This window comes from Perca fluviatilis, chromosome 22, assembly GCF_010015445.1.
Source record: "Perca fluviatilis chromosome 22, GENO_Pfluv_1.0, whole genome shotgun sequence".
NCBI lineage: Eukaryota > Metazoa > Chordata > Actinopteri > Perciformes > Percidae > Perca > Perca fluviatilis.
Genome location: NC_053133.1, coordinates 22606474 through 22620111, shown reverse-complemented (window position 1 = coordinate 22620111; position 13638 = coordinate 22606474). Strand labels below are relative to the sequence as shown.

At 39.8% G+C, this 13638-nt stretch overlaps 1 protein-coding gene across 5 annotated transcripts in view; it reads right to left on the bottom strand.

Moving 5' to 3' along the window:
* dpp6a (dipeptidyl-peptidase 6a) overlaps positions 1-13638 on the bottom strand; it is a 255328-nt gene that overhangs the window by 61475 nt on the left and 180215 nt on the right. For all 5 annotated transcript variants that reach the window (XM_039789863.1, XM_039789861.1, XM_039789866.1 and 2 more), the window contains one exon: positions 11182-11296. In XM_039789863.1, coding sequence (XP_039645797.1) covers positions 11182-11296 — 115 coding nt within the window. The remainder of the gene's footprint in view (positions 1-11181; positions 11297-13638) is intronic.

Here is a 13638-nt window from a genome sequence, read left to right as displayed (position 1 = left end):
GTGAAGCAACCCAAACACCGACCGCTAGTGGAGAAAGTGGGAGAGTGTGGAACTCTGGACCGGTGTTAAGTGGGGATAAACGTGATGAAGTGATAACAGTTGCTGAGGACGTGTTACTGGCCGGAGTTTTTCTGTTGCAGGTTATACCTGGGGAAGGCCGCACAAGGAGAGGAAGCTGGTTGCCAGCAGAACCCTGTGGACTTTGTAAAGTCAAGACTCCCGTTCTGTTGGACCATTTTAGTTGATTTTTAGTTAGTTGGTTTTAGTTTTTTTTTAAATCCCTTTTTTTTAGTACATTTTATTGTTTTACCCTTGTTAAAATAAATGTGGTTTCTTAACTTGTTGTTTTTAGTCATTGTTTTGAGTGCACCATTTTTACTGCTCTCCCCCGGCACAAAGAACCTGTTTTAACCTTTTACCTGTTGTAGTTTTAAAGAGGTCCTAGGCCTCAAGCAAAACCTAGGTGGCGTTGTCGGCCCTTTTTACCCCCATTTTTATATATTGGATATTTTAGCTTTAACGTGCCAGAAAAATCCCCCCCTTTATTACATATCTACTGATCCAATTTGCAGAGACATGAAACGTGGCTTGTTTAAAACCTTTTTACATGATGCATTCAAGTGCTTGTGAGCGGCTCAGATATCTGTGATTTAGAGTTGTGAGAGAGGATTGTGTTTGGCAACTAAATTCTCAGATGCTGAGTCTTCTAACAAGCACATATACATTTCCATCACTGAACGAAGTAACAAAACAGCTTGTGCTAACTACACATGTCACTTATCATGCTATAATAGCAACGGTTTATAAATAGATAAAAAAAAACATTCAGCATGTTGGATTACCTACAGTATCTCAAAGCAAGTTGATTTGAGGGACAGAGGCTTTAAGAAAAAGGTTGGAAAGATGCACTGATCAGCCTGCAAAGCTGTGATGGTTGAACAACACTAACAATCTACAGCAACAGTAGCAGCTGTACAGCAGTGCTTTGAGCTAAATGTCAGTATGCTAATAGGGGGTTGAACGATACACCGATCTGCATCGATATATATAGATTCAACGATCCACCATCCAATATTATCAATGCAAAGTGCAACTATCATTACATTACAAATATCAATACATATATTCTGTAAGATGCCCCTTTATTTAAGATTGCCATTTCATATTTATTCTTTTTATTCTAAAGAATATTTTGTTTTTAATTGAAATGCCTGGAAGACCTCAGTTACATAAACTGGACCAACAGATCCCGTTGCTCTGGATGGAGACCAGTGAAGCATATTAGAAGCCCTTTTCCGGTGAGCGCTGAGCGTTACTGCGCAGCCTCCAACTGACAGAGATGACGTAAATGTGACGTGAGCAACCTGAAAGTTGTAAGCTTTATTGAGTTGATATAAATGTAACTGTGTAAATAGGCATATGATATCATCTCATATTGATCGCAGGCATCTGAATTGAATGGAAATCGTACCGTGACAGACTTTGAGATATCAGTAAATATTGTATCGTGTCCAAAGAATCAATATAACATTGAAACTTGTGATTTACACCCTTATATGCCAACATGCTTACAATGCTCACAAAGCGTGTCTAAAGATGATGGCAATCCCTTTAGTTTTGCAGGTATTTAGTCATAAAGCTAAGTATTGTTCCACGAAACTGGTAGACTCATATCATCCTCACATTAGCAAACTATTGCCTGAGACGGATTAATAGTCACAATGACTCATCAAAACGAAATGCCATGTCGGTAACGGACAAACTGGACAGAGGGAGAAACAAAACAAAGTCATGAGTGGAGAAATGTTTTTCTAACTGCTATAGCACCACCGAACCACAGAGAAGAAGAGCTCCAAATGTTTCCTCAGCAAAGCCTAACTGTGACCTCGTCCCCTAATTTTAATCTGACGCATGCTTTGATCCGTGTGTCGCAGCTGTCGGAGAAATCAGCTCCAAAGAGCAGAAGGATGCGAGAAGGGGAGGTTCAGACAGTCTGGCAACAAAAAAATGACACTTAACAACTTCCTCTTGTCATGTTAACACCATGACATTACACACTGTTGAAGAGAGAGAAAAAAAAAAAAAAGTTTAATGTCAGCCTTCGGATCAATGTGAGATCGTAACAACTGGATGTGATTATACGAGTCTGAGATCTGTGATTATCCAAGTCTGAGAGCTTACGTCAGAAAAATAACACCAAAGAGCAGTATTCACACTTTAATGACAGCCAAATGTCTCAAGAGGGTCTGAAATATCAGTAACAGATGATGGGGAATAAGTTGTGTGATCCACACAGTCTTGAAACCTTGTATGCATTACAAATTTAGGTATTTAACTGAAACACATTTGAACTGCAAGTAGGGTTGTTAATCATTTAGTGAAGAAAGTGAAAAACGTCTGGCAAAAGCCGACGCCCTATCAAACTGCACTTGTGACCCCTCATCACGGGGTGCACATGTATGAGTTGTGAGCCGTTTATTTGAAGAGCGAAGAAGCAAGGTGATTGCTTTGCACAGGCAGCTGGATTCTTGCGATAAAACGTGAGAATCCATCTGGTCAGGCTTCATGTAGTCTATATCGACGAGGTTTCATTTCTGGGATTGTTCAGGTGCCGCCGGAAATTCCACCGGATGTCTTTCATTTTGGCCGGATGTCTGTCACCTTCCGCTTTCTTTGTGTTTTAATTTTAAACTCCGGTGGATTTATGAGGACTATGGTTAACTTCTCCTCAGATCTCTGCAGGGTAAATCCAGACAGCTAGCTAGACTATCTGTCCAATCTGAGTTTTCTGTTGCACGACTAAAACAACCTTTGAACTACACATGTTCCACCAAAACAAGTTTCGGTAACACTTGAAGGTATCTACATAAGAGTGACATAACACTGTGCGTGTGTGTCATAAACATTATAAACAAGTCATAAACGTTTATGAGATAACGCTTCTGTCATTAAGTGCCATTCGGTTTTTGTCATGACAATTTAGGGTTAGGGTTAGGGTTCATGTGTCATGACAGTGTCATGTGTTCGTGACAGTGTCATGTCACTCTTATGTAGATACCTTCAAGTAAAGTGTTACCCAAGTTTCTTCCCGAGGCTATTTTGCAGCTGCATCGTGACGATTGTGATTGGTTTAAAGAAATGCCAATAAACCAGAGCACGTTTTTCTCCCATTGCAGAATTCTGTGTGGACTAGCCAGACCCTCCTCTGCAGCCCTGTGGAAAACGAGACTAGGCTTCAAGTAATCATGTGTGTCCGCACCGCAGAGGACAGAACCAGCGTCCAGTGAGAAGCTACTTGCAGCTAAGGCCGTGGTTTATGTGTGTGTAACGGCCGCAACTGTTCGTTAAAAACAACAATGCGTATTAGACAGATGGTTCATCAAGTTTTTTAATAGCAGATACCCAGCATAACTTCGATTTATCTTTTTCCTTCTAAAACAAGACAGTAATACAATACAGTAGTACAGTACATGTAATTATACACGATTGATTGGGATATGTCATAAATCTAGTCCCCCCCCACCCATTCAGCCAGTGCAAGTCATTGTAAAACCAGTGGTTACTGAGAAAATATAATATTTGACTCAAGGATAAGTGAAGAAACCGTTTTAGACTAAATTCAGCAAGTAAAAAAAAATCAGTTCCTTTTCTTTTACCAATCAAAGTGGTTTTAAATTGCAAGAGCGTAACAACGACTTGCATCACTCTCCGAACTCGTGCGTCAGCTGTGTGCGCGTGGCATATTGTGCCTAACAGATGGACAGGCACCGACTGATCCTCGGTTCCTCCCCGATTTCATCATGAGGGACATAAACACCTTTGAAGGCATCTGCTCGGTGCATCACTTGAGTTTTGATCGTTATTATCAGAGTCACCAGACAGTGTATAGACTGCAGGGGAACGTAATAGTGCACATAAGTTGCATCCTCCCATCAGATGGCGAGGCTTAACAGGGATAAATAGTGATTTTATAATTAGTTGTGATAGCCAGATTTATAGCTTGAACACAGCAGCAGTCACGGGAACAAATTAAGTTATACATGTGAGAGTTTACAGTTAAAATTACTTTCTTTTATATACTGTAGCACAATCTCTTAAAGGCAAATTCATTTTCTGTAGTAAAATATGTCTTTATCTTACCCTCACAGAGGGTGTGATCATAGGCAGAAACTTTGAATTAGTCAGACAAAAGCCAACTGTCGGCCCCAGTGGGGTCAGCTCAGTTTATATGCTAATGTAACACAGCCTTTTCTCAACACAATAGAGTTTGATCGAACATTGAACCTGGCAATTTGAAAGATAACAGTGTGTCTCTCTGGGACTGAGTCAAATACAGTAACTCTGCAGTGTTGACTACAAAAGAAAAGGTAATCCTATCTAATCATATTGAGGTTTTGCAAGTAGGTCATTCTAGAATTAGATATTCACCACCTGAAAGAAAAAACTAACAACTTACCTTTGAACTGGAGGCCAATAGAGAACTAAAAGCAGAGTAAATATTAGACTAATGTTCACAGGGTGGACAGAAACATGACTCCAAATGAATTCTAATCTTGCTTTGTGCCTGCATGTTTGCCATATCAAAGTTATGAGGTGATAATATGTCAATAATGTCTTTAACAACTGGATTCTGCTGCCAAAAATCAGTTATGGCAAGTTTAACCCAGTGTGGAGAAACACAAACGTATTAGTTGGTGTAGTTTGATAAAATCTGTGGTGTATTAACACTTTCTTACAGTGAAAACGCGTAAACATCGCATATAGCCACGTAAGTGTCCCACAGAGACGCGTAGCGCAGTTATTTTTATTCCAGTGCCCATGTTATCCAATCTGTCCGTTCATACTGGCCACAGAGAGGCCGCGTCGCCTCGCACGCTACAGCAGTTGCATCTGCATCACCTCTATTTCTTGTGTGAGATGCGAGCGAATGTGTCAAGCCAGGCAAGTAATCACATACAGGAAGACCACAGTGCAGCAGGATGTTTTACAAAAATCAAAGACATTTCAAAATAAAACCTAGGTTCATGGTGTTTTTGGCTGTCTTGACTTCTCACAGAGTGACACGCGATTAGGCACACGGACCGACGGACCGCACACACACACACACACATTCCATTCCCCCCCTTTTCATCCACCTAACACACATACACACACAGGAAGAGCATTTTCAAACACCCTCACTCTGACATACACTCCCACAGACACATATGCGTGCACACACACAGAGCACTTCCAGGTACCCTCAACACACACACACACACACACACACACACACTAATTTTTACGCTTCGTGAGCTATACACAACGCTTTTACGCGCCCGGTGTGTTTTCGTTGTTATCCAAGTTTCTGATCACTCTCTGGCATGTGCACGGGTCTGTCCTCAACTCTTGTCACGCAGTAGTCGGTTTAAGAAAATACAATATTGTACAAGATGAAAATGAAAATGAAATTCTAACACCGGCAACAAAAAAGGATGCATCTTCTGTTATTGGTGATGCGGTATGAGATGCCAAATCCAGCAGAATGTTCAAGCAGCAGTGTTCAGAGAGCCAAAAAAACAAAGTGAGATCCTTCCAACTTTTTTTTGTGTGGATTACAGCATTTTTAAACTCAATATGTCTGAATTTTAAAAGGGTCAGCTAAATAATAATCACTCTCATAATTTCTCGCCCAGAATTTTATTCCTGGTGGTTTGGAGACAACATTTAGACCGTTGTGTTGGAAAATAATATTCATAGAAACCATGAATGAATATACAAAATAAGAAAAATCTAAATAAGAAAAAAACATGATTAGTTTCTGTGGGTGGAGAACTTTTTTTTATATCTGAATTCCTTTATACAGCTTTATTACAAAATCACAGGTTATTTTACAACTATGTCATGAACAAAATATTTTGCCCTTCTCTCCAAAGCTTGGCAAATAAAATCTGCTATAAAACTGGTTCCCTTCCTGAAGCACAACTGAAGTTTGTCAGTCATCCAGCCAAAAGAAATCAACATAAATGAAAAAAAGAAAAGAAAAAGAAATGAACCCCATTGTCCATTTCAGCTAGCTTACACAACAAACCTCCTCTGGAGTGGCATTAAACCTGCAGGTCTCTCGGGCTAATGGTAATGTTCCTGAGTGCAACTGTGCACACAGGAATCTTTGTCTTTTGTTTAGATTATACTTCAAATAAAGTTCTACACTGTAGCTACTCTTTAAAGCGCCCATATTATGCTCATTTTCAGGTTCATAATTGTATTTTAAGGTTGTACCAGAATAGGTTTACATGGTTTAATTTTCAAAAAACACCATATTTTTGTTGTACTGCACAGCTTTCTCTCACTGCTGTAGATCCTCTTTTCACCTGGTTTCTGTTTTAGCTACAGAGTGAGACCTCTTTTCTTCTTCTTCTGTACTATCTTTGATTGCACTCGCACATGCTCAGTAGATCATGTCAGCTAGCTAGCTCCATAGAAGTAAAAGAAAGGCTGTTTCTCCAACTTCAGTCAGTTACAAGGCAGGATTAGCTGGGAGACTTCTAAATGAGGGCGCACATGTAAGTAGTTCTTTTGTAGATTATGGTGAACTTGTGTGTGTTGTAGCAGTGCTTTGCTATTGAGAACGAGGTACCATGCTAGTGTTAGCATTAGCGTTAGCATGCTAATGCTAACGCTACGAGCTAACGGTTGTGGTTAGCCAGCTCATTTCGGATTGTGACGTCACAGTCCGAGCCGATTTTGAACAGCTCACCAGGAGACTGAAGGCAGGACACATTCAGAAACCGTATCTCACTCAAAACAGCATGTATGTATTTTTTTCAAAGTTTGTATGTGTGTGGAAGCACCAGAGACACAAAAGAACACCCCAAATACCAGAAAAAGTGTTTTTTTCATAATATGGGCACTTTAAAAGACAATAAGTTAATGACATACCCTATATTAACAGATCCTTTTTCACTATACAGTACATGAGAGCCATTTTGCTCCTAATATACTGAATTCACAAAGTAACCTGTTCTGAAAAATTCACGACAAAATAAAATAAAATAAGGATTTCAAATACTGTATGTTCAACACAATGTTGAATGCCGCTGAAGTAGCCATGAGAGTGATCTAACTTAGAGTTGGTTTCATGCAACAATCTCTGTGACTGCTTGCATTCAGCTGCACCAAATTAACGTAACATGTGATCCTCCCACAGGTTCAGCTAGCTGTCACTCTGTCAGTCAGCCTGACATCCTTCAGTCTGAGGAATACCCAGATGCCAATTGTGAACATCTGACCTAGTTGTATTGATGTAGAGAACAGAGCAACCTCTTCGCAATATGGATCTATCAGTTAGAGCAGGCACAGGTTGTCAGAGAAAGAAAAAGGAGAGCAAAACTCTGTGTGTGTGTGTGTGTGTGTGTGTGTGTGTGTGTGTGTGTGTGTGTGTGTGTGTGTGTGTGTGTGTGTGTGTGTGTGTGTGTGTGTGTGTGTGTGTGTGTGAGAAAGAGAGAGAGAAAAGTGGTTGTCAGGAGCAGTTAGAAACAGGCGGGCCTGTCTGGCAAGGGAACATCCATCAACGAACCCTTCTAACTGAGTGGAAACAACATGCTATCTCATAACTCCTCACATGAGGTGCCCTTGTTCTCAAAATGAGTCTCCTTCATGTGTAATTATAGAAAACTACAGTTGTTCTAAATGGCTGTTGGATTTAGCATTTTAATAGGAACTACTCAGAGCCCTTAACAAGTGATACAAAACATTTGCAATGTATCTTATACTCTTGGGCTCATTTGCATTGCAAAAAATGTCCAAAGAAATGTCTGTAATTAAGCCCTGAACATCTTATTTTCTTAAAAGAAGTGAAATAAAATGCTTGTTTGAAAGATGTTTTTTATAACCAAGCTTAATGTTTCTTGATTCTGGTGCTTGATTATTGTCTTGCTTCTTGATTCTGATCCTGATGTCCTTTTCAAAGAGGATTTGTTTAACTTAATGAAGTGGAGGACATAGGACTAAATCAAACTGCCTTGGTAAGATGTTTTTTGCAGTGTAACCAGCTTTGACTGATTTACAGCAGCTACTATTTCTACTATATCTGTACCTGAGAATCAAGGCATGCACTCTCACTCTTTTGTCATACAGGGTGGAATTAATTTTAAGAGGCACAGATAGCAAATTCTGCACAGACAGGAGCCTGAATAGACCCAACTACCACACAGAACAGAATGCAATACCGGTGCTTATTCGTAATTTGAACACAAAGTTTAGGCAAACCACATCATTGTTGTCTCTCTTTCCTCGACAGGAAAAAAGTTGAATGATGCTCCCAATGTACAATAACTAGGGACAGTTTCTCAGCTTTTAAGAAATACACTACTAAGAACTAAAAAGTTGCAAAACTGCAATGTTTTGAGTTTGAATTAGTTGGTTATTATGTGTGCTAAATGTCCCCGATTACATGACCACACGTTTGCTTTTTCTTTAACTTTGTACAAAGAAATATATTCAACTGCGTAGAATCCAGGGATTAATAATTCAATCCTGAATAGGATAGCTCCAAGAAAAACTGTCTTTGCTCAGAAAAACAAAACACTGTCCTTGAGGAATGATTCATGGAGCTGCATTATTCTGAAGCATATCTCAGTTGGGCAAGATACCCAATTAATTCACACCAACTTTCAAAACTGCATCTGGTAAAGCCAGAGCATATTCTAATATCCCCAAAGCCTCTTAAAAAATACCAAATATCCTCTATAAACCCCTTTTAATGGGCCGTCTGCCGGAGGGCCCACAGTTGCTGCAAGAACCCGGGCTTGCGTTGAGACTTGGAACGGAACAGCGGTTCTGCTTTAGCACATAGAGTCGAAACAGGGAGAGAACAGATTAGGGCGAGGTACAGGCTGGAAACACCACCTGCTCGGCCTCCTCTTTCTGCCTGACTCCCGTTGGCCCGCCTTGTTGGGAATTGGCACAATAAACAGCTCCGGTTTATCCGAGTCCATTACAAACGCCCCGGGACAGGAACAGGACACGGCCAGGAGGTGACGAGGCGTTTTAGGCGTTCTTGCTGCTTTGACACCTGCTGCTACAATAAGGTCTACGCCGGCAATACTGTTGCTCCGACACCTGTCTAGGATTATGTAGAAACATTGGATGTATTTTAGGATAGCAGACCACGCCCCCCGACATCCTTGAATGAATGAATGAATGAATTTATTGGTTGTAATCAAAGGGTAGGGTCAGAGGCTTCAGCTTATATAAGGCCCCCCCCTTGTCACATTTTTAAAATAACAAACTCATTTCCAAGGTGATAAAATCAACAAGACAAAAAAGATCAAAGAAATTTGACGAAAAGAAAAAAAAATCAAAAAAAATCAAAACATGCCTACATCTACCTACATACATATAATAATGTTTATTTGTGCATTGTCCCCGTTTCAAATAAATCAATTTCCATTCCATTTCCATTTCAATAAAAAAATAATTTGCACAAAGCAAGCCAATCCACTTTTCCATGTTGATAAGAGTATTAAAATGAGAAAATATAATAGGACAAAAAGAAGTCAAGGGACATTTAAAATAGATAAAAATGTGCGATTGCGATTAATCATGAGTTAACTATGACATTAATGCGATTAATCGCGATTAAATATTTTAATCGTTTGACAGCACTAGTGTTTAGCTAACGTTAGTTATCATCTAATGTTGGCTTGAATGGTAGCTAGCTTACGGCTGCAGAACACAGCTATCTATAGTAGCTAACGTTAGCTAACGTGAACGTTAGCTACTAACCTAGCACGAACACACAGAGAGCTAGGATGCGTTTGTTAGCCTAGCACCACCAAAGTGTACAGCTGCTAGATCTACCTAACAGTAGAAAGCAGATTGCAGTAGCTTTGTACAGGATAGATTTATGTTGGGACTGTAAAACTGAAAACAGGAATTTTATTTTGTGTTAAACACTCTCAGGAATGTCTATACTGTACACTGCACGGTGTTTTTTTGCACTACAACTTAATAATTTTTTTGAGTTATGAGAGAGTTATGTTTGTACTGTAAAAGAGTAAACAGGCTGGCCTTTCATTTTCTATAACAGTAAAATAATTGTATTTATTTAATTTTGTGTAAAGGAGAAGATTTTTTGCTGTGCAAAACTGTTTAATAAAGTGTATTATTAAGATTTTTTTGGTATTTATTTGAGATACATTATGGTTTTTATTAATCGAGCAACAGAAAAATAATCGTTAGATTAATCGTCCAATTAGTCGTTAGATTAGTCGACTAATCGATAAAATAATCGCCCGATTAATCGTTTAATAAATAATCGTTTACCCCCAGCCCTAACTTAAGGTAAATAATAACATAAGGATGACAACCATAATGGTAATGATGTTTATCATCATCAACATGATAAACACCTTCGCACACAATAATATTACTCAATTTCTATACTGAATATTGAAACATCAAGGACCCCAGGAAGAATAGCTTTTAGCGTATGCTGAAGCTAATGGGGATCCAAATAAAACAAACAAAACTGCAATTGTCTGAGACAGAAAATCATAAACAAGGGCGCAGTGATAACTGTCTTTGTAACTGAATTATACTGGACACACATTGGCAGTTGTATTGACTGATTTTGGCTCTGGCAGCGCATAAAGCCATATCAATGCGCTTTATGAGCCTAAATATACACAGATGGCCTATTGATTAAACTTGTATGTAAATGTGCAAACAGGAAACCTGAAGGTCACTCTGAAATGAAACTCGGAAGCCTTAAAATAACTAAGGAAATTGCGGATGTCCAAAACGTGCATGTTGTGTTGTGTGTGCAGGGGTATAGAAGCTCTAAGTAAAGGAGACAGATGGAAAATGTGTTTATGAAGAAAGCAATGCAGCGCAAGCTGACTCCAATGCGGTTTACCAACCTTCCCTAAATGTGTCCGGTACTACAAGGAAGAGTGTCCGTGTGTAAGATAACTAACGTGACAGTACAGTGGGTGACACTGCAAACATTGCATGAGAGCGTGGACCACACACACAAGGACAGAGATACAGACATACACACGCTATTGTTTGCATTGTTTGCGGTGAGATTGATTGTGAAACCTGATGGGCATGTCTGTGCATAATAATATCCGTGTAAACAGAGCGATGTGTGGTGTATGGTGTCGTGACCCCCCCTCCTCGTCCTGCGCCGTGTACCTGGTGTCAACAGGATGACGGAGGTGACGATCAGTGAGCAGATGACCAGAATGACAAGAAGGGCGATCGCTATTCCCTTCCAGTTCCTCTGCGGAGGGTTACTGCCCACCAGCTCCTACAGATAGACAGAGAGGAGGGGGAAAAAGACATGGTCAGAAACAGTATAAAAAAATAAAATGAAGGCACAATGAAAGAAGAAATGGAAAAGAACAATATGTGGGACGTGAGAAAGGAGCGAAAGAGAATTATCTGAGGAGACTAAATAGAGGAAAAATAATCAGAGGTTGTATAAATGGCAAACTCATGAAAAAGGAACAACGGGGTGTCAGTCAAGGACGAACGTGAGTCAGGCGCAGCATCTCGGTTCTCAAGGAGACATGCCAACAGCAGCAGCAGCAGGGGGGAGGTTCTTAATGAGCCGAGCATCAGCGGCCATCAACCCCAAAATGAATGTGACAGATAAAAATGGAGCCTACGACACGATGGTGAATTGCATGCTTGACAAAAGCTCAGCAACAGCGGAGAGAATCTTTGGGGTTGGCAAAACGAGTCTGAATTACGAGCAACCTTGAAGGGATTTTTTTTTTTTTTCCTCGTCTGACCGACAAATCCAGAAATAAACTTATTGCAGTTTAATATTGTTAAACGTGAAAACTGAAATTTTAAAGAATGATTATGGCACTAGACAAAGTATCACAGCAGGATATAAAATGAAAACAATAGGGGGAAAGCAGCTTTTGGCTTTTTGTACATGCCACAGGAGAACTTTATTTGTGCTGCAGGTGGCTCGGTTAAGTGAAAAAATGAAATATTTTTTTACAAGACATTAACGTTACAATTCAAGACCAGTCAGCAGCTTTGGATGACTCTGGGTGTGCCCCAGCTTCCAGCTCAGAGCTAGATCAACTCAGATTTTCCTTATTTTACAGCCATTGGACAGCAAACATTTCATAGTTAAGTTGTAGCCTGTTTTTATTGTCATGATAACAATCACAAACATTTACATACAGCCGTTTTCAAGCTACTAGTGCTTTGCAAGTGTTGTACAAAAAACAACAACTAAGAATGCCACAAAAGCTGACAGAATACAAAACCATCAGAGAAAAGGCTAATCTAGCTGGGGGAGTGTATATACAGTAGCCTATGTTCCCCAGCTCAATATCCTCTTAATATGACACAATGAGGATACCATTCAAAGGATTTTTTTGTTCTCAGCAATGTTTCTCCCTATGTCAAATGTCTAATGTATGTTTCCCTGGGTCAATAGGTTTAAATCCCTCACAGCTTTTAGCCTACTGATATTATAGGCTACTCCTCAATACGCCCTCAAATTTGTGGGCAAGACAGTTTCCTTGACTTTTGACATGTATATCACCATAGTGGCTTAACATATTTTTACCATTCCAATTGCATTTGAAACATCCACCTCCCTTCGTTCTTTTGACATTTGAACTGCAAAGATAGCCCTTACCAATCACTCACAATGTTAGTTTATCACAGGACCCAGGAAACATAGGGATGATCTCCTAATGTAACTAGCTAGCTAGCTAGCTTGCACGGTATACTTTTAGCCCCTCACCAAATAAAGTTGTTTTGGTGTCAGCAAACACTTGTTAGCAAACAACTGCCTATTCGCACTACCTGCTGACATGCATTAGCATTCACAAGTTGTGTTTCTGGTCATCATATGAATACCAGTCCAATATTCATTCTTTAGCTGTTTTAGCGGTTTCAGTCTCCACCATGTCCTGAGGGAAATATAGCCTACATGTCTTTAGCTGCTAGATTAGCTTCAATAGTCAGTTAAGTGCTGGCAGCATATAGTTGGTTTATCAGAACAGTTATCAACTAAAATGATAAGCCTTTTTCCAAACATAAATGCATTACATCCATTGGTAATATATAAAAACAATAACCTATTGATGAATGTACATTTAAAAGTAATCATTATCTTAAATTTCATTCCACTAGGTATAACTGAAGAGATGCCTACCTTGAGCTAACTGTAAGCTATGTGTACACATCTGGGCTATTAGATCTTGTTATATCTAGAAGATGTAAACCTCTGTCAGCTGAAGCAAGATGGTGACATAATTTAAGGTATAGTAAGTGATGTTAATCTCATACACTTTTTGTCAAATTCAGCGAATATCTCCTCACGGTCACTTAGCTCTCTATTTCGTGTGGGCGCTGAAAATCTGGTGGTTATACACAGCCCTGGCTGTGTAAAACAGAAAACAAACAGAAAGGAGCGCTTGAGCCACAAAACACTATTTCAGCCAATCGGCAACAGGCGGCGACAGTTGATGGTAAGGAGGGAGGCAGCATGTGAATGTGCTGGCTGGCCAGTATTTATCTGTCTGTGAATCGGGGGGGGCGGAGCTTCTGAAGGGGGGTGATTGTATTTGTTTGGCTGATTAGTTCAAATATCAACAATATTTGGGCAGCATCGCTAAC